Here is a 25,398-nt window from a genome sequence, read left to right as displayed (position 1 = left end):
ACACAGACAGACAGCAGCAGCAGCAGCAGGAGGAGGTATGGAGGAGCAGTGTGAGTGTGGCAGCAGGTAGGCAGCGTGACATAATAGCCCTGGTACCTAGCGGTGATACCAGGGCTGTAAATAAACACAACAGGAGGTCCCAGACAGCGGTCGTGCAGCCCACATTGTGTCCAATACACAACTGGGACAACACAGTTTTCAACCCGGGCACCTCAGAAAAATTAAACCTTTTTTTTTTTTTTAATGGTTTGTTTGGTTTTGGTTTTGCAACCAATATAGCTATTGTTTGACGTAATAGCTGGTGGCAGAGTGGCAGCAGAAGGTAATTCTGTGTACCCTGGCAGTGGGAAACACAGACAGACAGCAACAGCAGCAGGAGGAATGGAGGAGTAGGCGAGCAGCTATTGTTTGACGTAATAGCTGGTGGCAGAGTGGCAGCAGAAGGTAAATCATCTGTGTAGTGTACCCTGGCAGTGGGAAACACAGACAGACAGCAGCAGCAGCAGCAGGAGGAGGTATGGAGGAGCAGTGTGAGTGTGGCAGCAGGTAGGCAGCGTGACATAATAGCCCTGGTACCTAGCGGTGATACCAGGGCTGTAAATAAACACAACAGGAGGTCCCAGACAGCGGTCGTGCAGCCCACATTGTGTCCAATACACAACTGGGACAACACAGTTTTCAACCCGGGCACCTCAGAAAAATTAAACCTTTTTTTTTTTTTTATGGTTTTTTGGTTTTTGGTTTTACAACCAATATAGCTATTGTTTGACGTAATAGCTGGTGGCAGAGTGGCAGCAGAAGAAGGTAATTCTGTGTACCCTGGCAGTGGGAAACACAGACAGACAGCAGAAGGGCAGTACACAGCAGCCCACTGTAGGTGTAAAATGTGTGGCTGCAGGCGACGTAATAGTCAAAGTGAACCAGGCTGGCTTAGTGAGCAGGAGCCAGGAGGTGGTAAAGGGTGGTAAGGCACATTAACGATGGTTCCGGCAGCCAGTTCATGTCCCCCTCTCGCCGACAACAGGGGCCAGGAACTCGCCTTCCACCCACGCCTGGTTCATCTTGAGAAACGTCAGTCTGTCCACAGACTTGTGAGACAGACGTGAGCGTTTCTCGGTGACCACGCCACCAGCTGCACTGAAGCAGCGCTCGGACAGCACGCTGGAAGGGGGGCAGGACAGCACTTCCAGGGCGTACTGCGCCAGCTCGCTCCAGATCTCCATGCGCTTGACCCAATACTCCATGGGATCAACAGGGGCATCGCTGTCAAGCCCGCTGTACGACCCCATGTAGTCAGCCACCATGCGGGTCAGGCGCTGGCTGTGACCGGAGGAGGATGCTGCTGCATGCATCTCCTCTCTAGTCACTGCTGCCGGAGCCTCTACAGTCCTGTAGAGCTCGTGGCTGAGAGACAGCAGGTCTGTGGGGCGCTTGCTGCTGCTGGATGCAGGCACCTGCTGCTGCCTCTGTGCTGGCTGCTGGACAGTGGGGGTGGAAGGCTGGGGGAAGGCTTCCTCCAAGCGCTCAACAAGGGCCTGCTGCAAGCTCCTTATTTGTTGCGCTGGGTCTCCTCCTGCAGGCGGCAGGAACTGGCTCAACTTCCCCTTGAGGCGTGGGTCCAACATCATGCTGATCCAGATGTCCTCCCTCTGCTTCATCTGGATCACCCTGGGGTCCCTGCGCAGGCACGTCAGCATGTGCGCTGCCATTGGGAAGAGGCGGGCCACGTCTGCTGGCACATCGACGTCAGTGCTGTCCTCATCCTCCTCCTCTGCCGCCTCATCCTCTCTCCACCCCCGCACCAACTCAGCTGCGCTGTGCTGATCCCCCTCATCAGCAGCCAGGTCAGGGACCTCCACCAAGTCCTCCTCCTCCTCCCCCTCAGAGGTGGACTGCGCAGCTGGTTGCCGCTCCTGCTGGTCCAAGGCTGCCGCTCCCTGTTCCAGCAAAGCATCGAGGGCCCTGTTCAGCAGAGAAACCAGGGGCACCCACTCGCAGACCATAGCATGGTCCCTGCTCACCATGTTTGTGGCCTGCAGGAAGGGAGCCAGCACTAAGCACACCTGCTGCATGTGCCTCCAGTCATCATCGGGGACGATGGACGGGATGTTGCTGGTCTTGTCCCTTCTCTGAGCTGCGGAAACAGTGGCCAGGGCAAGGTACTGTTTGACAGCGTGCCTCTGTTCAACCAGACGCTCCAACATCGCCAGGGTGGAGTTCCAGCGAGTCGGAACGTCAAGGATCAGCCGATGGCGTGGCAGATCCAGCTCCTTTTGCACGTCTTCCAGGCTCGCACAGGCTGCAGCCGAGCGCCGGAAGTGACGCACAACATTCCTTGCCGTTTCCAGCAGTTCGCCCATCCCCTGGTAGGTGCGCAGGAACTTCTGCACCACCAGGTTCAGCACGTGGGCAAGACAGGGGATGTGGGTCAGGTTTCCCCTGTCTATTGCGGCAACCAGATTGGCCCCATTGTCGGCCACCACCTCTCCGACTCTGAGGCCTCTGGGGGTCAGCCAAATCCTCTCCTGCTCCTGGAGTTTGGCCAACACATGGGTTGCCGTCAGCTTGGTCTTCCCAAGGCTGACCAAGTGCAGCAGCGCTTGGCAGTGGCGGGCCTTCACGCTGCTGCTGAGGCGGGGGGTTTGGCCAGGTGTGCCGGAGGATGGCAGAGGATCGGAGGAACCTGCTGCAGTTCCCCTGACCCTGCGGGGTGGCACCACCCACTGTGTTGCTGCTGCTGCTGTGCCCGCTGCTGCTCTCCCATCCTCACCCCCTTCCACCAAGCTGACCCAGTGGACAGTGAAGGACAGGTAGCGGCCTGTCCCGAAGCGGCTGCTCCAGGAGTCCATGGTGACGTGGACCCTTTCACCAACCGCGTGCTCCAGCCCTCGCTCCACATTGGCCATCACAAAGCGGTGCAGTGCAGGAATGGCCTTGCGGGCAAAGAAGTGTCTGCTGGGGAGCTGCCAGTCTGGGGCTGCGCAAGCAAGCAGCGCACGAATGTCGCTCCCCTCCTGCACGAGCGTGTACGGCAGGAGTTGGGAGCACATGGCCCGTGCCAGCAAGCCGTTCAGCTGCCGCACGCGACGGCTGCTGGGAGGCAGAGCCCTAACCACCCCCTGGAAGGACTCGCTCAAAAGGCTCTGGCGTGGCCTTTTGCTGACACGGGAATCAGCAGACACAGCAGAGGAGGCCACTGAGGACTGGCTGCCAGAACAGGCCTCAGTGTCGGCGGCAGGAGTTGCAGAGGGGGGAGGAGCAGTGTGTTTCCGCACTCCTGCTGGAGGAGCAGGAGGGCGGGTGGCTGCTGTTGCTGCTGCTGCTGCTGAAGGCTGTGCAGTGATGGGTGTGGTGCCACTGCCAGCAGCAGATGCCTTCAGCCTCTGGAACTCCTCATGCTGGTGGAAATGTTTAGCCGCAAGGTGGTTGATGAGCGAGCTGGTGCTGAACTTTAAGGGGTCTGCACCTCTGCTCAACTTCCGCTGACAGTGGTTGCAAGTGGCGTACTTGCTGTACACAGTGGGCATGGTGAAAAACCGCCAGATTGGTGACAGAAACTTCCCCCTACGGCATGGAAGCGCTGCTGCCTGTCTCCCTGTGGTGGTTGGGGGGGGGGGGGGGCTTGGGTGCGGCTGGTGGTGGTACTGGCTGATGCTGCTGCTGCTGCTGCTGCTGAGCCTGAGACACCAGCAGGCTGTGGGACGCTGCCAATGCTTGAAATGATGCGCCTCCTTGCAAGGCCCACAAGCGCATCCTCCTCCTCCTCCTCAGAGCTGCTGAGGACGACATCCCCTGGAGGTGGTGGCACCCAGTCTCTGTCTGTCACCGGGTCATCATCATCCTCCCCCTCCTGAAACATGTCCTGCTGGGATGAGGACCCCCCAAACTCCTCTCCTGATGCATGGATGGGCTGCTTGACTGTCGCCACAGTCTTGCTGTCCAATCCCTCATCCCCCAAAGTGCCCATCAGCATCTCCTCCTCAAGATCGCCAACAACAGCAGACAATTTACTCATGATGCCTGGGGTCAAAAGACTGCTGAATGACAGGTCGGCGAGTGACGGTGAACTGGCCTCCTCCCCAGACCCTGCTGGGCGGCTGCTGCGAACAGGGGTGGTGGTGGTGGTGGTGGTGGTGGTGGTGGTGAGGGTGGAGGCCTCGGATGCAGAGCTGATGGCGGGCTGCTCATCCTCCGTCATGAGTTGCACCACAGTGTCTGCATCCTTTTCCTCAATGGGACGTTTCCGACCCGGCTGGAGGAAAATGGGAGCAGGTGCTACACGCTGCTGCTGCTGTGTCTCTGCAGCGTGAGTTGCAGATGCTCCTGCTGGGCGGCGCCCAAGGCGTCCACGGCCAGTGGCTATGGGAGGAATGTTAGCCACTGACGCTGCTGCTGCGGAACTGTGCATGGTGGCGCGGCCGCGGCTTGCCACAATGCTGCTCCCTCTCCTCCTGATTCCCTTGCTGCCCTTCCCCTTGCCCAAACCGCGCTGGCTGCCACTTCCAGACATCTTCAATGTTTTGGGCGTATAGACAAAAGTTTTTTAAAAGGGCGGGTGAAAAGTGGGGTACTTTAATGGAGTGGGTTGGTTGGTGAGGTGACTGAGTGAGTGTCCCCTAGTACAGTAAGTAAGTAGTAACAGTCAGGAAGTACAACTAGCAGTTACAATAATCAGTAGTAATCACAAGTAAATTTAGTGTGTGTACACTCAGACAGTGAGTGCACGCACGCAGGAGCTAGTAGCCTATGAACACAGTGACTGAGTGTCCTAGACTCCTAGTACAGTAAGAGTAAGTAGTAACAGTAAGTAGAACTAACTAATTACAATAATCAATCAGCGATCAGAAGGAAATGGAGTGTGGGTGTGTGTACACTCAGACAGTGAGTGCACGCACGCAGGAGCTAGTAGCCTATGAACACAGTGACTGAGTGTCCTAGACTCCTAGTACAGTAAGAGTAAGTAGTAACAGTAAGTAGAACTAACTAATTACAATAATCAATCAGCGATCAGAAGGAAATGGAGTGTGGGTGGTGTGTGTACACTCAGACAGTGAGTGCACGCACGCAGGAGCTAGTAGCCTATGAACACAGTGACTGAGTGTCCTAGACTCCTAGTACAGTAAGAGTAAGTAGTAACAGTAAGTAGAACTAACTAATTACAATAATCAATCAGCGATCAGAAGGAAATGGAGTGTGGGTGGTGTGTGTACACTCAGACAGTGAGTGCACGCACGCAGGAGCTAGTAGCCTATGAACACAGTGACTGAGTGTCCTAGACTCCTAGTACAGTAAGAGTAAGTAGTAACAGTAAGTAGAACTAACTAATTACAATAATCAATCAGCGATCAGAAGGAAATGGAGTGTGGGTGTGTGTACACTCAGACAGTGAGTGCACGCACGCAGGAGCTAGTAGCCTATGAACACAGTGACTGAGTGTCCTAGACTCCTAGTACAGTAAGAGTAAGTAGTAACAGTAAGTAGAACTAACTAATTACAATAATCAATCAGCGATCAGAAGGAAATGGAGTGTGGGTGTGTGTACACTCAGACAGTGAGTGCACGCACGCAGGAGCTAGTAGCCTATGAACACAGTGACTGAGTGTCCTAGACTCCTAGTACAGTAAGAGTAAGTAGTAACAGTAAGTAGAACTAACTAATTACAATAATCAATCAGCGATCAGAAGGAAATGGAGTGTGGGTGGTGTGTGTACACTCAGACAGTGAGTGCACGCACGCAGGAGCTAGTAGCCTATGGACAGTGACTGAGTGTCCTAGACTCCTAGTACAGTAAGAGTAAGTAGTAACAGTAAGTACAACTAACTAATTACGATAATCAATCAGCGATCAGAAGGAAATGGAGTGTGGGTGTGTGTACACTCAGACAGTGAGTGCACGCACGCAGGAGCTAGTAGCCTATGGACAGTGACTGAGTGTCCTAGACTCCTAGTACAGTAAGAGTAAGTAGTAACAGTAAGTACAACTAACTAATTACGATAATCAATCAGCGATCAGAAGGAAATAGAGTGTGTGTTGTGTGTGTACACTCAGACAGTGAGTGCAGTGCGCACACGCAGGAGCTAGTAGCCTATATGAACAGTGACAGTGAGTGTCCCTACGGGTACAGTAAGAGTAAGTAGTAAGTAAGTACAACTAACTAACAATAATCTATCAGTAATCAGAAGGAAATAGAGTGTGTGTACACACAGACAGTGAGTGAGTGCACACACGCAGGAGCTAGCTAGTAGCCTATAAACAGTGACAGTCAGTGAGTGTCCTACTCCTAGTACAGTATAACTACAATACTATTAGTAAAGGACAGCAGAAATACTGGTATAGATGAGAGAAATAAACAGAGGACAGCTGCCCACAGAGGCAAGGCCCCCCTGAGGCCTAAACCTGTAAGCTTGCAGCAGCTGCCTGTCTCTAATGTAACACACAAGCTACTAACTAAAATACAATGTCTAAATAACTAACAACAATATAGGTGTGTATAGGAGGTGTATGTGAGCAAAAACGCTAGGTAAATGACCACAATAGAGCTCTTGCTAAGCCAAAGCACAAAGGAGCAACTCTCTCTCTGTACAAGTCTCAGGCAAGCACGGAGAAACGGAACATGGCGGCCGCTATTTATAGGGTAGGGGCTGGCCAGGGTCCCCCTCTGTGATTGGCTGCCGTCAGAGGGCCTGGGAGCCCTCTGATTGGCTCTAAGGACATCAATCTGGGCTATGACGCTATTCGAGCTCGGTACCGAGCTCGAATAGCGCCGGGTTGCTCGAATAGCTCGAATAGTGAATGGGCTATTCGAGTGTACTCGGATAGCCCATTCGAATAGCTCCAGCTATTCGGAGCTCGAATACCGAGCTCGAATAGCTGAAAAAGAGCTCGAATATTCGAGCTACTCGAATATTCGAGCTCTGCTGAGCACCACTGCTTTAAAGCACTGTTCCCCAACCCTGTCCTCAAGGCCAGAGTTCCCCAACCCTGTCCTCAAGGCCCACCAACAGTACATTGTGTACAGTACACATACAGTTTTGTAGAAAACCACAAACATGCACAGGTGGGGTAATTAACTACCTTTGTGGATTTCCACAAAACATGCACTGTTAGTGGTCCTTGAGGACAGGGTTTGGGAACACTGCAAGGCCCACCAACAGTGCATGTTTTGTGGAAATCCATAGAGGTAGTTAATCAGCTCTGCTGAGATACTTATTACCCCACCTGTGAATATGTGTGATATCTTCAGTAAATGCAAACAATTCTTATATGGTAGCACTCAATAACAGTCCAGCATGTCACCATATATTGCTTCAAGGTCTCCCCCCCCCACCACCCCTGCCACCCTCCCTTCCCACCCCCCTTCCCTTCCCACCCCCCTTCCCTTCCCACCCCCCTTCATAGAGAGACTCACCAGATGTTGCGGCCAGACCGGCCCGTCAGCTCCTTTGGGGTATATGGCCACCCCACAGCCTCCAATTGGCAAATCACCGTCTATTCACAGTCCTCTGTAAACAGCAAGAGAAGTCTCCATAGCGTAAAAATATCTTTTATTATAGAAAATGGTGACATACACCTTTAAATACATATGGGTCCTCAGAACTATTGCACTGCAAACATCCTTGGATTTAATCCAGGGGTCACGTTGTATGGCAAAGCTATGCGTTTGTGATCTCCACCGCTGAAAAAACGCTGTTCACCGCCGGCTAACTTTCCATCGTGAACCAAGTTTTAGAGGGTAACACCGACCTCGTCCAGGTGGCGTCACAGGATTACGTTGTCGCTCCGCCCTACGCATTACGTTGCCACAGCAACTCGTCAGGGGCTACGGAGCCTTGGAAGCGACTTGATTTTATCTGAAGGACGGATGCAAATTGTTTTAATGTTTTTAAAGGTGTATTTTTAATTTTAAGTTGGTTTTATTTCCTGTGATTATGTGTGTTTTTTTTTTTGTGCAAAACCTCTACGGTTGGTGGGCCTTGAGGACAGGGTTGTGGAACCCTGCCTTAAAGGGTATCGCATGCCGTCTGCTGTTACATGGATCTTTGTCTGCAGTCAGATGGCCTTGTCTTATTATTACATGTTGTTTCATGTGGGAGTCTTCATAGTTCTTCTGATATTGTTTTAGGCTGGGGCTGAAAGATCATCAGGAGAGAGAGATCGTACATGTCCTTATAGACTGCTGCCTGCAGGAGAAGATCTACAACCCCTTCTATGCCTTTCTAGCCAGCAAGTTCTGTGAATACGACAGGAGGTTTCAGGTAATACTTGTCCTTTCATTCTCTGGAAATATCAATCTTTTTTTATATTCCTTTAAAACATTTTAAGTGAACCTGTATTAAAGAGAAGTGCCCCTAGGGGGTACTTACCTCGGGAGAGGGAAGGCTTTGGATCTTAAAGAGGCTTCCCCCGTCCTCCGCAGTAGAGTGGATGCAGCGCTGGGACCCCAGAAGATCTCCTTGTTGGCACTTGGTGTGTGTGCATGCCCAGAAATAGCCGAGCCTGATCGGGTCCATTCTACTGCACAAGTGCAGAGGCCTCATGCCTGCGCAGTAGAGTGAAACTGATCGAGCTCGGATATTTCCGTTGGAGCCACTACTGTGCCTGTGCGCAAGATAGATTGTTTTGTTTTCTTGTCCGGGGGTCAAAGCACAGGATTGGGCTGACCGAGGAGGGCGGGGGAAGCCTCATTGGGATTCAGAGGACTCCCACTCTCGAGGTTATGTCAGCCTCCATATCCCTCTCACTTCAGGTAAGTGTATAGACGGCTTCCAGGTATCAAAGCATATTTCAGATTTACCCACCATTTCACTAAAAATCATCCTAACCAAGTTCTGTCCAGATATCCTGAATTGGTCACATTTCTATTCACTGACTTAAACAGCAGCTCCAGGGGTGCTCTATAATTGGACAAAAACTCTTGCGTGAATGTATAACGGTTTCAGCCACCTTTAGCGGATTGGCGTTCACCACAAAGGAAAGTCTTTTTCTCCCTCAGCTACCAGTTCCAGTCTGGATAAGGGGACTGGTTAAAGTGACTCCGTAACAAAAATTGCATCCTGTTTTTTATCATCCTACAAGTTCCAAAAGCTATTCTAATGTGTTCTGGCTTACTGCAGCACGTTCTACTATCACAGTATCTGTAATAAATCAATGTATCTTTCCCCTGTCAGACTTGTCGGCCTGTGTCTGGAAGGCTGCCAAGTTCTTCAGTGTTGTGGTTCTGCTATGAACTCTCCCTTTCAGGCCCCTCTCTGCACACTGCATGTGTGATATTTATTAGTGCAGCTTCTCTCTGCTCTCTTATCTTTTACAAGCTGGATAAATCGTCCTCTGAGCTGGCTGGGCTTTCACATACTGAGGAAATTCAGACAAGGGCAAAGCTGTTTGCAGGAAGAAAAAAGCAGCCTGAAACTTCAGTGCATGAGAGATGCAGGAGGAAAGAAACACACAAATGATCTCTTGAGATTCAAAAGGAAGGGTGTATACAGCCTGCTTGTGTATGGATGTATTTTGTATGTGTGGACATACTGTACATCAACTTACTTCCTGTTTTGGTGGCCATTTTGTTTGTTTATAAACAAACTTTTTAAAACTGTTTTTAACCACTTTTAATGTGGGCGGGGAGCGGCGAAATTGTGTCAGAGGGTAATAGGAGATGTCCCCTAACGCACTGGTATGTTTACTTTTGTGCGATTTTAACAATACAGATTCTCTTTAATGTCGGAGGAAGGGCTCAGGAGATATCTCCTATACCATATTGTTTCAAGGCATTGGTATGCTGTCTCTTTCTTTTACAATTTTGTATTGCTAGGGTTGGTGAACCTGCTGGAAGACTGGCACCAGCTATACTAGATCCTGAGACTGGTTTTCTTCCAGCATAAAACAAGAATATGACAGGTTCCCATGGCAGTGATCTCAGAGTAAAGTTATTATTTCTTTAAGGACAGTACAGTGCCATGAGGATTTATCCAGGTTGTGTCACCCACCATTTTCTGCTTAACATATCCCCCTCCTTGTTAGTATTGTTGGTTTATTAGGTCTGTGTTCGATTTGCTTTCCATTCGATTGAGGCTGATATTTTTCGGGTCGGCAAAGAACCCAAATGCAAATTTTCCCCTAATTGCAAGTCAATGGTGCCAACTTTTCCGGTTAATAACAAAGCTACCATACATGTTAGAATCACCACATTTGCTGAGCCTTTGCTTTGCTATCAACCACGAAAGCCGGCACCATTGACTTCAATGTAGTATTGCTGAATTTGTGCAGTCAAATCACGTTTTTTTGAGTCGGCAAGGTCCAAATTTTGAACAGCCTTTTTCGGGTCCAGTATAAGGACAACCCAAATTCAAACACTAACTCTTCTTATGAGGTATCCGTACAAAGATAATGCTTCATTTCTCAGTGGTTTTAATGTCACAGCTCCTTGGTTTATACAGAAGTACTAGAAGCCCTCAGAGAAGGAGTTCTACTCTTACATGTTTTTACTCGTCTTTCAGATGACCTTCCAGTTCAGTATGTGGGATAAATTCCGGGACATGGAAAGTTTGTCATCGTCAACATTCTCTAATCTCACTCAGCTGCTGAGTCACCTCATTAAGAAGAAATCTCTTCCGCTGTCTATTTTCAAGGTAAGGGATCTGTGACTTTAGTCCAATATCTGTATGTTTTGTATTAGTGGTACAAGAAATATGTTTGTCTTGTCTGTTGCAGAATTGTATTTATAGAACATTGCCACCATGTAGGCCAGTTGCACACGTGAGGTTTGTAATTTGGTGAAATTAGGCTTTATATGATCCTGTGCCACTGTGAGACTACAGGTTCATATGCAAAGGCCCGCCCCTTCACTGGGATTCCCCTCGGTCTGCGCATGCGCATTGCACGGCACTCCTGTTGTGCATACTAGCTGTGTCGCCCAGTGACTTGCTTTGCTGCATAATCCATGCCATAGGCACGAATCATGCGCTAACACGCTGCAGCTATTGCGGCAATTTGGACACTTCCGGCGCACCGTGTTATATCGGGAGAACTGTGCCAGTTTCCATTGACATGTGTGGCCTTTGCTGCAAGGGAACGTCAGGGAAGCGTACCATGGAGCAATACAGTGTGCAAGGGGCCTTAATATTGCTCTGGCTATTGTTAGGGAGCTCATAAGTTCATCTTTGTTTAATTCGGTCTATTCAGAATATGTAACATTTTCCCGCAGGTCATAGAGTTCAGTGAGCTGGATAAAGTGAAGGTCTCCTTCCTGCGACAGATTCTGTGCAAAGTGCTGATGGAAGCAGAAGACGATGATCTTGCTGTGATATTTGGAAAGTAAGTAGGGTACCATAGGTAGACTATGTATAGGGAAGTCTCTATGATCCTGAGGTTTTTCCAGTCTTTCTTGAGCCCACCCCTGTTAGCTGGGACCCTCTTTTTCCCGGCTGCACTTCTGTCTGTGTTGGAGTGCTGCCGCACTGCACAGGTGCATGGGAGGGGCCTGTGTAATAGCACGGAGGAAAAAGCCGTGCATGAGCTGCTCCATAGTATTGGTCAGGGGTGGACTGTCATTTCAACTGCCCAGTGTGGTCACCAGTGGTGTAGCAATAGGGGATGAAGAGCTTGCGACCGCACTGGGGCCCTTAAACTAGAGGGCCCTCCATCATCCATCTTATTAGCTTTGCATTGGTGCTATGCTGGTAATGAACACCTCTATATGTGCATTGCATAGTGGTAATGCTTTAAGGAACACTATCAATAACCAAGTGTTCTAATATAACAATGTACAGATAACACAGCAAAAGCTGTAATTGGTTGTATGTAGGTTGTAGCTGCATTGGAACCAGTCATTAGCAAGAGGGAATCTGTGCTTTATTTTTACACAGTCAGTGCTGTTCTTTGCATATAACAGAGTATTTTTCTTTGAAAGCAAAACAAAACGTTTTGTATGAAAAGCCTGGGTATCAGGTTTTACAAACAATTACAAATGTTTATGCTGCACATAAGATGAATTTCCTCTGCTGTAGGTGCAGAAGACAGCTCACAGAGACACAAGCAGCTGAAGTTAAGCTAGTGAGACCTGTCTCACACACAGGGTTAACAGATGCTAGGAGTGGGATTCCCCCCTAACCTCATGATTCACTGTTCAATCACCCTGGCCCCTCAGTAAAGTGTAAAAGGAATATGATAAGCAGTGAAATGTATACATCAGTAGTTAATAACACTGGACAAACTATTCCAATCCCAATTTAACAAAAAACATCTTAATCAATGGTGTTCCTTTAACAAATTGTTTCCTTATTCTTAATATACTTCTCTGACACTGCAGCTGGCCTTTCCACAACAATAGACTGCTTGGGACCCCATGTAAAACTCGCAGTGGGGCCCAAGCCCCGTAGTTATGACACTGTTGGTCAGGCAAAGTGTTTAGAGGGTCCTATCGCTGGAACGAAAAGCTTGAGGGGGGCTTGGGGCAGGCCTCTGGATAATTCAGATAAATCCTCTATTGAGTTTTTTTTTCCTCTTCAGTTATACTTTAAACCAAAGTTCTACTTTATTTAAAAAGTGTTATAAACAATGATCATTGCTGCACAATGTAATAAAATGTTAGCAATTATCTTTCAATTTCAATTTGAAACTAACTATGAATTTCTAAAACTTGCTGTAGTCTTTGGAGAATAAACTGTCTAGAAATTGCAGTCTTCCTCATTGAGAAACTAGGTGTACAGAGTAGGCGTTAATCTTTAACACCTGCACTAATAGGATGATTGGCAGTGGATAGTGACTAGGGATGGAAAATGAGATGCAAATCATTCCGAGTTGATGCAGGATTATGTAAATTTATGCAGCTAGAAAATCAGTAGCTCTCCACCTTGACAGGAATCGGGTCACAGGGAATGTAATCTTAGGGTTACTCAATGTATGGCCAGATTGACCATTAGATAGACAAGACAAGACAAATAACATTTATATCGCGCTTTTCTCCTGGCGGACTCAAAGCGCCAGAGCTGCAGCCACTAGGACACGCTCTATAGGCAGTAGCAGTGTTAGGAAGACTTGCCAAAGGTCTCCTACTGAATAGGTGCTGGCTTACTGAACAGGCAGAGCCGAGATTCGAACCCTGGTCGCCTATGTCAGAGGCAGAGCCCTTAACCATTACACCATCCAGCCATAGCCCTAGATTAATCCCTCTTTGATCAAATCCGATCAGAGAGGGATCTATTGCCTACCCACACAATACATAGGGATTTCCAGTAGATTTCAGCATGAAATCTGTTGGAAATAATCCTGCCACCGCCACCTGCCTTGCCACCTCCCAAGTGTATAAGTGTCATCCCACCTGGCCCGTGCTCAGTGTAAAGTCTCACCTCTGCCAGCGTGACTTCTGGCCTCCTCTGGTGTTCGCAGTTGCATTGAGCACCTGTACCATGTGGTTCAGTGCATAGTGACGTCACAACATGCGCCAGGGTGATATGGTGATAGGCTCTTGCGGTGGGGCCAAACAACTTGAAGAAGAGAGAGGGTCCGCACATGTCTGTAGAATGTTTCCTTTATTCATGGACATATCCAAAAAGCAACCATAGGCAAGCATCAGATAGCTGACATGTTTCGGACTATGTCAGTCCTTAATCATAGCTAACAATGAAATAGCAACCTAAGCACATAAGTAGAGGTGTCAGTGTATAGTCATTATAGTGGGCAGGTACAAAAAGACAGACTCTAACCTGCTTGTTCCATCCTATGCAAAATATACAAAATATAAAATCGTATATATACAGGATAAAAGCAAGGAGCAAAGAACCCTCAACCTTCCCTACAAAAAGGAAGAAAATGGATAAATACAAAGTTTTTTTTTCTCTTCGGTCAACAAATGTGTGTAAAAAAGGGGGGAGGATCAATGACCCGAGGAGAGGGGCATTCAGAGAGATGTACCCAAGACACAAAGGATCATGTAATAATGGTCAGGTCCCACCTGGCATTCAGACCATGTGGAATTCTGGTATTCAATTGGAATATCCACATGGCCTCCCTCCGCAGCAGTCTTTTATATAGGTGTCGTCCAGCCCCCCCTTCCCTCTCCTGGAAGGCACAACTCTTTCGATCCCACAAAACAAAAAACTCGTCATATCACCTCCGTGGACTTCCCTAAAGTGTTTCGCCACATTGGTGACATTAGATGTCTGCTAGGGCCGGGCTGAGGCATAGGCTGGAGAGGCTCCAGCCTCAGGGCGCAGTGTAGGAGGGGGCGCACACTTCATTCAGCTGTCATTCCTAATTGTGTATTAAGCAGAAATAAATAAGAATAGGGGATACATAGCAGTGACTGCAAGCCAGATAACTAGTGATTATGGTGTTGGGGGCTCTGGGGCGCCTCTTAGTCTAGTAGCAATCAGTGTGTGACGACTGGGGTGGGAGGGATGGAGGGGCGCACTTTGGTGTCTCAGCCTTGGGTGCTGGAGGACCTTGTCCCAGCTCTGATCAGCTCACATATAATGTTCCGCTATTCTGTCTCAATGGCAGTGTGGTGCATCCCACATGCTGTAGGGAACATGCACCACAAGTGATGAGGTACACGACATATCTGGTACCACAATTAATGAATTGTTTAATCTTGTAACTTCGGCCATTTGAGACAGAGACAGCAATTGTGGATCTGCTATGGACACAACAGTATTTACAAGTGGAAACGCCACATTTGTAAGAACCGACAGTGGATAGCTACGTTCCGCAAGCAGACCACGAGCTGAACAAGCTTGGGGACTGCATTTGTCCCAAGGTCAGGGCACGCCTGCTTTCGAACCTCACCCCATCCTTCTCAACCTGTGTAAGACCATTATCCGTCTGTAACACCGGGAGATACTTCGTAAGGATGTCAATGACCTGTTTATATTCAGATGAATAGGTGTTAACAAAGGTAGGTCTATAAGGCTCAGAATAGCGTGGTTCAGAGAGGTTAACCAGGTCCATCCTAGGTCTCCTGGCCACTCGGGTCCTACCCCTCCTAATACACCACCCTGGGTATCCTCTGGCCTTCAAACGGACCTCCACAATATCCAGTTATTGCTGTACACTATATTTATCAGAGCAATTACACTTGGCCCTAATAAATTCGCCCACCGGTATGCCGCTGATGGTGTGGACAGGGTGGCAATTATCCGCCCTCAAAACAGTGTTACCACTACATGGTTTCCTGTAAGTTGTGTTCACAATATTTCCTTGACCAATGTCACCCTTCAACATCAGGTCTAGATAACTGATGGAGTCCTCACCTACCGAGTATGTGAACTGAAGATTCAGGTTGTTACTGATAAGGTACTCCACCAGAGATCCAACCTGTGTAGCGTCTCCCTTCAAAATCAATAGCAGGTCATCAATATACCTCCACTACCACACAACATCCTCCCGCAGACAACAGGTTCCCCCAAAGATGTGGCGCTTCTCCCACCATCCCATGTAAAGATTAGCAAGGGACGGCGCCAAACAACTGAGACAACTGGCAGAGAGGTGAGGCGTTACCACTCCATACGGGGTGGGGGACACTTATACACTTGGGGGGACACCGGTCGGGGGTCCGTCGGGTGTTACTGGGCACATGTAATCGAGCCCTTGCAACCAAGATTTCTGCAAGCATTCCTAAAAATTGATAGAAAGATTGTTTGGATAGCCATGTTACTGATTCTCCTATTCCCTTCCCTTAAAATGCTCAAATGATCAAATTGGAAGATCGATCAGGCTTCAATATTGAGCAATGTATGGGCGCTTTTACAGCATGTTACGACTTTTGGAGGTAAATACAAAGGAAGTTTTTCTGACTTGTTCTATTTAGATAGTACTCGTACAGGAATCGGGCACCGCGTAGCGCCTGAATTGGGGTTCACTATAGCCACAATGCAATAGTGCGCGGCCTGCACAGCCATAATTCTGGGTTTCGGCGAGAATTATTTATTTCTCTGAGTTGCCAGAATTTCACTGACAGCAGGATGAATCGTCATTTGGATAACCCTTTCCAAAGTGACCAGGCAACAAACTGCCATGTACGCGAAACGGGGGTCAGATTTGGTGAGAAAAAAAAGTTTAATAGCAAGCTATTGGATGTCATCCAGAATGAAAGCAGTGATATCCTATTTATGTGACTGAATGTACTCTTTAAAGTTACTCACAGACATGGGCTAATCCAGCTGCCTTTGGCTGACTGTATGAGTGATCTCATGTCTGTAGGATCCCCGTGGAGACTGCTGGCTGTGATGTAACTGTGTTTGTATGCATATAGCTCTCCAGTCCCCTCAGAACCATCCAACTCAGCCAACTTACTACTGCTGGAATGCTTGCAGAATACGAGAACTCTGCTAATTCTTCCAGTTTTTTCTCTGTCTTCTGTTTTGATTGCATAGTTGTGACTTATTATATGTCAGCCATTGAGAAACAATGTTTACCATCCTACACACAAATATGAATGTAGCACAGAAAGTGAATATTAACCAGTTTGTATTTTGGGTTTTTACCCTTTGATTCCTGACTTTTTTGGCATATCACCTGTGTCACAATGATACAGCAATAACTTTTCTATTACTTATGTCATCAAAGTGATACATTTTTTTTAGGACAATCTAGGCTTTCTTCTGATATTTGCTTCTGAGCATTATTTAATTTTATAGGAAAAAAATAGGCGTAAATGCAGGAAAGACACATTTTTTTTTTTTCATTTTACACTTCATAATTTTCATATGAGAAGTGCCACAGTTATAAAACACCTCAACATAATTATCTTATTCCGGTTAATATGATACCCTACATGCCACATTTCATCACTAGTTGGGAATGTAGCATACCATTATCGCCAGCCTGTGCTGGCGATAACAGTATGCACAGTTTGCTAATGTTTGATAATGGCACACAGTTTGGGGACCCCAGTGCTGTACAGCAACAGCATAGCAATGTATCTGTATAGTGTTGGGCTTCGGAACTGTCGCCCTAGTGATCGCATACGATCGCTACGGACGGCACCCATTACAAGTGTCCATTGATCTTAAGGCGCGTACACACGCCGCACTTTTTCAAACGATGCGTCCGTCGGGACCCCCCACGGGGCGGTCGTTCTACCGACAGTTGCACGTGAGTACAAGCTGTCGGCAGACTGATCAGACTGTTTTTGACTGACCCGCTCTGCTCTGCGGATCAGTCAAAACAGTCTGATCAGTCTGCCGCCAGCTTGTACTCCCGTGCAACTGTCGGCAGAACGCCCGCCTCGCGGGAGGGTCTGACGGACCCGTCGTTTGAAAAAGTATGGCGTGTGTACGTGCCTTAAGTATAGGTGACACAAGGGGTTAATTAGTTAGATAAGCATTAATACTTTGCTGGGGGTTGTGAACGCTTTATTTTTTAAAGAGGACACTGTCACTTTAAAACTTTTTTTTTCTGTTTACATGAATGAGTGCTGCTATTAGCAGCAGTCATTCACATTTAAGTGAGTGCATGAGCGTGCACGTGCGGCAGGGGTTAAAAGTGCAGGACGTGAATTTCACGTCCTGCAATGCACTGGAGGGATAATCAGGACGTGAAATTCATGTCCAAAAATCTAAACAGGTTAAAGGCTATCAGAGGGGGGTTAGAAGATTAGATTTAGTTACCTCAGGCTTGTTCCAGCCCCTAACAGTCTCTCAGGACCCTAACCAATATTAGCCTTTTAGCATCTTCTTTGGCTTCAGTGCCCAATCAATCATCCTGTAGGCAATATTCTGTGTGCTGGCACCCTTAACTTAATTTCCGCAATGACGTAGGCATCTGCCAAAATCATGCCACCCAGACCTTTTTAATAACTTGGGTACCAACTCATTCTGCTTCCCTCTGAATAGGCCTTCAGCCTCTATCAGATCACCATGAAACGTCTGAGGGCCGATCCTATATTAGTTGTGAGAGTGCAAATACTTCCATGATAAACTTGTCATCACAGCAAATATGTAACAGGTACCTGGCAGCTGTTATGCTCTTATTGTGGCTTTTCCAATTACTGAGTCATCGATGACAAACTTGAAATGAGCTAATGCATGTATATCACTTCTGTCATACTCAAAGCATCAACCTAGGGTACGCTCAGCAGGCTACCCTGGAGCATTAAGGTGGCCATTAACCCATTAACGGTACATTCCCGCGGCCGAACAGTTGTTTCCTGCCAAATTCCTGCTAAGCAATTCAATCAGATGGAATCGATTAGTTTTTCCGGTCAATGACAATAATCTGATTGGCCACGTTATTGTATCATTCATGGCCACCTTAAAGGACACTTAAAGTGAGTCTTTTAACCCTCTGGGCGATAATCCCGAGCTGAGCTCGGGGTAAGCCGCCGCAGAGGATTTCTTTAGCACTTTGCTAGCTGCGTGTATATTCCGATCGCCGCCGCTCCACGCTGATTCGCCGCTACCCGCCGTACCAGGCAGCGCCACGTCACGACATCCCGATCGACGCCATGGCGACAGGGAAGCCAAACAGGAAATCCCGTTCTGAACAGGATTTCCTGTTTGCTCTGATCGCCGGAGGTGATCGGAGGGGTGGGAGGATGCCGCTGCACAGCGGCTATCATGTAGCTAGCGCTAGGCTAGCTACATGATTGAATAAAAAAAAAAATGACTGCGCCGCCCCCTGGCGATATTATTGTATCCCCCAGGAGGTTAAACAATATCAATTCCCTGGCAGTCTTGCTTCCAAGCATCAGTAGTGTGTGAATCGCACACCTGAAACAAGCATGCAACTGATTCAGTCCGATGTCTGTCAAGAACCTCTGATCTGCATGCTTGTTCAGGGTCCATAGCTAAAATTATTAGAGGCTGAGGAGCAGCAGGACAGCTGGGCAATGTGCATTGTTTAGAAGGAAATCAACATGTCAGCCTCTGAGCTCGATCCAATTCATTGTTTCTCATATGTTTTTCCCAGGAGATAATTTTTAATCTTCTGTTTAAAATAACGTTTGAAAAAGTGCTGTCAAAAGTATTTTCTTGCTTGCTTAAAAGGCATTTTATTGGTAAGGTGAAAATATCACCTAGGAGAAAATGTAGAACAAAGGAATTGGATTGGGATCTCTATATCCCTCTCACTTTAGGTGTCCTTTAAAGGGTGTCTTGCCTAAGAACTCCTTACTGCTATGTTCTGCCAAAGTTCAAATCCTGATATCCTACATCAGCACTGATGCCCTTAAAGTGCACCCGAGGCGACATGTGACATGATGAGATAAACGTGTATGTACAGTACTAAACATATTATTAACCAGGCTGTTTTACTTGTATTATTTTGCTGCCTGAAAGAGTTAATTTCTAGGCATGGAAGTGACAGCTTCAGTCTTGGCTGTACCTTGTCGTGAATATAGTAAACATCACTGATAAGCAGATTATAGCCATAAAAGTTTTCCTGGCAGAATACAACTTCTGAGAGCAGAGGGAGATAAAATACATAAACTATTGACCTTTTTCTAACGCTGGGACACTTAATAGCCTGGTGCTGGGCAGAGGCAACAAAACATTCAATCTAGTTTGTAAATGTTTGAAGTATAAAATAAAACCATGAGATATCTAAAAAAAAAAAAAAGTAATTTTTACGAGTAGGAGCATAAATACAATTGTTTATCTCATCAGTTTATTTTCACGTTGGGTTCACCCTAACTTGTACACCATCCAGTCGTTGCCATATGTTTGCCACAATATGTTTCGGCTCACTTAGGTATTCACTTATTCTAATACAATATCCGTATTTTGCTTTTTTCCTCCCATCAGAGTCTCTGACAACCCCAAGCTGGGAATGCTACGCGAGGGTTTAAAACTCTTCATTTCACATTTCCTGCTGAAGAACATCCACACTCAGAAGAGCGCTGCGGACGCCGAGCTGCTGCGCCAGAAGTCCGATATCGCCGTAAATGCTCTGCAGGCGAAGGAGAACAAGCTGCGGCTATAGTTTATTCAGCTTGTGAAATATACCCAGGAACTGCTGCTTTCTTACCTAAGTACACTTTCCAAGTTCCAAAGAGTGCTTTGAAAGAGAAATATTGGCCTTTTCTGAAATAGCATAGTGTTCTGCCCATTTTGATCATCCAGCCACTAGAGGATGCAATTGGATTGAAAATGGTATTTAGTTTAGACCATTTAAGAGTCCTACTTTCTATTCCTTAGCTATGCCCCCTACTGTACAGAAGTAGAGCGCACCACTTACTTAAAAGTATATTTACAAAAAACGAACTAGTAGTGAAAAGAGTATAGAGACTGCCATCTTTTTTTTTTCCTTAAAAAATGCTACTTGCCTGGCATTTGAGTTAATATTTTTGGAGTATAAGTAACATATCAGGGACAAGCATGCTGTTAGTGTATTTGGGGCATCTGATCAGCACACTGGAGGCTCAATTCACAAAGACCTGTTTGGTGAAAAATTCTTGTGAGGTAAATTACCTTATGTGCTAAAATGTATTTATTTTTTGAAATATTCAAATTTTCCCACATTACCGAATAACCATTAAGAAAGATTTTTACCACATGTGGTATTTAATTTGGTATTTTAAAGAATCGTGGTATTTCATTCAATAGATGATGGATTATCGCAGTGCAGGGATAATGCAAAACAGATCTGATGCAGGAAGCATAACATTTGTATACGTTAATACACAATAACAAATGTGAAATTATGAAAAAAAATGTTTTCATTAAAGTCAATGTTACGCGATCTAAATAAACAAAAGTCAGATACTCACCTAAGGAGAGGGAAGGCTCTGAGTCCTAATGAGACTTCCCTCTCCTCTCCCGGTGCCCGGCCCCGCTCAGAATCCCCTGTAGCAGCATTCGACCAGTTCGGTCAAATAATGCTACTTCCACCGCCGAAGGGAGGTTTCGGAAGTCTTCGGGAGCACTCGGGCTCCTGAAAACGGGCTGCTCCATTCTGCACATGCGCGAGCACCCTCTGACGAACTCGTGCGTGCACAGTATGGAGCGAGCCTGAGTGCTCCCGAAGACTTCTGAAGTCCCCCGCGGCGGGGGATTGGAATGTGGGAGCCAGCGCAGCACGGAGGGCATCAGGAGAGGAGAGGGAAGTCTCATTAGGACCAGAGCCTTCCCTCTCCGTAGGTGAGTATCTGACTTTTGTTTTTTTAGATCGGGTAACAATGGTTTTAACTTACATTCCTAAATATTTTAATTAACTTTCCTTTTTCTCTGCCCTCCTATTTCCCCTTCTCTCCTTAACACCGTTCTGTAACCTCACAAGTGGCTGCTGCAGGCTGGAGATAAAATACCGAACATCTCACTTGTTTTACCACATCTGTTCTCTTTTATAAATTGACATTTATGAGATATTTACCTCACAAGTTTGGCATTTTACCTCGCTAGTTGGTAATTTTACTTTTCCATGCGGTAACCGCCTTTGTGCATTAAAGGAGAACTGTAGTGAGAGGTATATGGAGGCTGCCATATTTATTTCCTTTTAAGCAATACCATTATCCTGGCAGTTGCCTGCCTATAATACTATTAGCCATAGACCCTGAACAAGCATGCAGCAGATCAGGTGTTTCTGCCATTTTTGTCAGATCTGACAAGATTAGCTGCATGCTTGTTTCTGGTCTGATTCACACTACTGCAAGCAAATAGCTCTACAGGATAACCAGGCAACTGGTATAGCTTAAAAGGAAATTAATAAGGCAGCGTCCATATACAGTAACTCACTACAGTTCTCCTTTAACATTAGACAAAATATTTAGTAAAATCAGCTGTTTTCCACTTTACCACGTGCATTTATGCTTTGTGAATTGAGCTCTTGTTCTGGATCAGTGAAAGACAGACAGAGAATCAGCACAACCGTCAGGAAAGTAGCATTTAATAAAAGTTATAATAGGTCAGCCACCATAATACCCCCTCTACATTGTTTTAAAGGAGAATGGTGTTGCTGAGGATCTGAATCGGCCTCATAAACTGCCTGTTGTTAGTTTACACATTTGATGTAGGTGGCAGTCATACAAGTATACGGGTAGGAACACACTAGGCAGAATTACATATGCGTTTTCACTATGTGTCATGGAAAACGCATATGCTATTCTGCCTAGCGTGTTCCTACCCTATATCATTTGTTATATGGTTTGTACAAGATAGATATTTCTTACCGAGTGAATTTATTTTTGATGCGGTGGACATTGAACCACTTATATTTCTTGCAAATATTGTGCAAAAAAGTTTTCTTTTTGACAGAAAACGTATACTTCTACCATAATATGGTAAATAGATGTAGTTTTAATTGTTGGCCACTAGATGTCAATAAAGGTGTCAATAAAGCAATAGTTCATAACTGTTATACCAAAAAGCATAGGACATTAGTGGTTTCTTATTCATTACTTGTGAAATATGTTAAGCTTTATTTTTTTTTAATACTGTATTGCTATTCAGTTTTTCCTAACTAGCGCAAGTGGGCCAATTAATAACCTATCATATGAGCCTTGAAGGGGAGCTGATCTCAGAAAAAAAACATAAGTAGATAAATACTTGCTCTACTTACATAACATGGATTGCATTGACCCTTTTTTTATTTTAGTGATTTTCTATAGTAAAAGAAGAAAATACCCTTCTTCGGATTCTCCATTTTAACTGCGTCTATCTTGAAGCCAATCCTGATGTCATTTCCTCCCTTACTCTCCTTTTGCTGATTGTGTATGCATTGCCTGCCCTCCTCCAAGTCTTCAGGCACTCCCACCCAGCTCTGCAATAGAATGCATTGTCTCAGTATGAGAAATATTGTCCAATCAGAGGAACAGAGGTGTGGGAGGGAAAAACAGGGGGGAAGAGGCTTCAGCCAATCAGGCTGCATTAGTTAATTCTGAGAGAAAAGTAGAGAAGCAAAAAAAAAGACAACCCAGCATTTCCTGCAACTTCCTTTGTGCGGCAATGTACCAAATAAGAGTCAGGTTAGCTGGGGAAGGATCATTTATCAAAAAGAAAAATAATAGTGATTTTAATTTTTGGATTGTCTGGTTTGCATCCTTATTACTTGTTTAACAGATAAGCATAAAAAAAATCAATTCTTTATTTTTAACAGTTACACTTTAAAAAGGAACTGTGTTGAAGATAACATGATAAATAAAATTGATTATTTTTTTTCTACAATATGAATTTATAAATTATATAGTCAGTGTTTGCCCATTGTAAAATCTTTCCTCTCCCTGACTTACATTCTGGCATTTACCACGGGTGGTGACCTCTTTAGTCCTGCCAGGTGATCTGTACAGAATGTTTGTTCTTGAGAGATCTATGCACAGAGGGAGATATTGCTAAGTTGGCATTCAGAGGACAAGTGGAACTGGATCATTGTAGAGGAATAGCAAGGACTGGAGTTTCAACAAGGCTTAAAGTAAATCTGAACCAAGTAAAATTATTTAAAATAAACACATGGTGTACTTGCAAATGTATATCACATAATAACCTTGCTGTCAGTTCCTCTCGGAAGCTCACCATTTTCTTCTTACAGTGATTCTTTCCAGTTCTGACAAAATATCAGTTGCTGTCAGCTATAACTGAAAGGAAAACTGATGTGCAAGGTAATGTCCAGGTTTCCCTATGTGTGCTGACCCGAAAGCTGTTACCGGGTCATCGCCACTTTTTGAATGGAGTATAGAGAATTCCATCCATCATAGTGGACAAACAGGACGCAGCAGAGGAGAAAAAGATTCATGAGGAGACTGCGAGGAGGTAGGTATGACGGGCAGCACGGTGGCGTAGTGGTTAGCGTTCTCGCCTTGCAATGCTGGGTCCCCAGGTCAAATCCCAGCCGGGTCAACATCTGCCAGGAGTTTGTATATTTTCCCCATGTTGGCGTGGCTTTCCTCTGGACACTCTGGTTTCCTCCCACTTCCCAAAAACATACAGATAAGTTAATTGGCTTCCCCCTAAGTTGGCCCTGGACTACAATAAATACACTACACCATACATACATACAAAGACATAGGAGTAGATTGTGAGCTCCTCTGAGGGACATCTACTCTGTACGGTGCTGCAAAAGATGTCAGCGCTATATAAATACTAAAAAATAATAATGACATGTGTTTGTTTATTTTGGATTTTAATTTTCAGTTCAGGTGTGCATTACACAACCCTAGATGTATAAAGTAGTGGATCCCACTCTGCTCTCAGCTAAGGGCGTACTAGTGGAAGCAGGGCTGGTACTCAGAGTGGGCATGGCACAGATACGCAGGTGTCCAGGACAAGAAACTGGCGGGCACACTGGGCCACAGGATGGGGCTCAGGTACAAAATGGTGAGTGTGACGCTGGTTAAGGCAGAGATATTAAATTCTGCATGCAAGCCCCTTAGTCCAAAATAAAGGGATGGTAAGGTTGCAGCTGAACCCGTCTGCAAAGTTCTGGTTCCTGTTGAAATAAAACTGGAATATTTAGAAAACTTTTCAACTGATTATTAGTTATGAGCAAAAGAAAAAAGAAATTATCTTAAGATGCAAATCTCCAGTGACCGAGAGAGGTAATTTAGTTTAGCCAACCAAAGGCTCTGGCTGTTGGTTAATTAAAATGGCCAGAACTTCCTCTCTGCTCTAAAAAATACTCAACAGCATAATAACTTAAAGAAAAACATTTCTTTGTTACAGCTGATACAAATCCTAAAATATATATCCAGTGTGTCTACATCCTGCTTTCAAGGATGCAGACATAGGGTTAACATCCTGCGTTTACAAATTAGCTGCTCTGCTGAGGCAGCCAGCCGGCACGGCTGAGAGATCAAATTAAAACTTGTGATAAGTCACAGATGAAGGTGAATTACAGGCTAAACTCTCTAAATACATACAGGGTTCATTTCTCTGTTTTCCTTCTGTCCTGTGCAAGAGTTCAGGTTTACTTAAAGCTGCCGGCTAATTGGTCTGCAGCTTCTAGCTTCAACTGACTCTTGAGTTCTTAGTGGAAATTATACTCATCAATGACCAGCAAACATATAATGAAAAACAAATCCCATTTTACATTCACATATTCCTGCATGCAGCTTTAGGAAAGTGCATCTGGTGAGGAGGAGCCCTAAAGCAATGCTTGTAAATCTGAAAGTAATTGGTGTCCTTTATTAAAACTGGAGGAACGAAAAAGTTCATTTCTCAAACCTGCAGCTGTAGCCAACGTGAGAGTCTCACATTGCTTATTTGTTGAATTATTGTATACTAATATATCCCATCACTGTGTGTACAATAGCATGTGCAGGAAATTCTGTGAAAATGTTCACATGAAGCTTCGCCCAGTGATAAAACTACTGCTACCTAGCTTTGGGAAAACTCTACATACCTTATTATAGCCATTTATGTAAGACTAGTTGGCCTAAGACTGTTTAAAATTGACTCTAGGTCTGTCACTGCCGCATGTCAGTGCGCACACACGCCTGCCTGGCCCCTTCCTCCCCCTGTGCTAACGGAGATCCGT

The 25,398-nt window shown here is 46.0% G+C and overlaps 1 protein-coding gene across 1 annotated transcript in view; it reads left to right on the top strand.

Moving 5' to 3' along the window:
* The window catches only part of NOM1 (nucleolar protein with MIF4G domain 1), a 48,738-nt gene extending 25,714 nt beyond the window's left edge, over positions 1-23,024 (top strand). Inside the window, exons 8-11 of the mRNA XM_068235871.1 lie at positions 8,123-8,255; positions 10,494-10,625; positions 11,201-11,310; positions 19,737-23,024. Coding sequence (XP_068091972.1) covers positions 8,123-8,255; positions 10,494-10,625; positions 11,201-11,310; positions 19,737-19,914 — 553 coding nt within the window. The 3' untranslated portion in view covers positions 19,915-23,024. The remainder of the gene's footprint in view (positions 1-8,122; positions 8,256-10,493; positions 10,626-11,200; positions 11,311-19,736) is intronic.
* Positions 23,025-25,398: the final 2,374 nt, after the last annotated feature.

This window comes from Hyperolius riggenbachi, chromosome 5 (genome assembly GCF_040937935.1).
Source record: "Hyperolius riggenbachi isolate aHypRig1 chromosome 5, aHypRig1.pri, whole genome shotgun sequence".
Lineage (NCBI taxonomy): Eukaryota > Metazoa > Chordata > Amphibia > Anura > Hyperoliidae > Hyperolius > Hyperolius riggenbachi.
The sequence above is the reverse complement of the archived record's forward strand: the minus strand, read 5'-3'. Positions and strand labels throughout refer to the sequence as shown.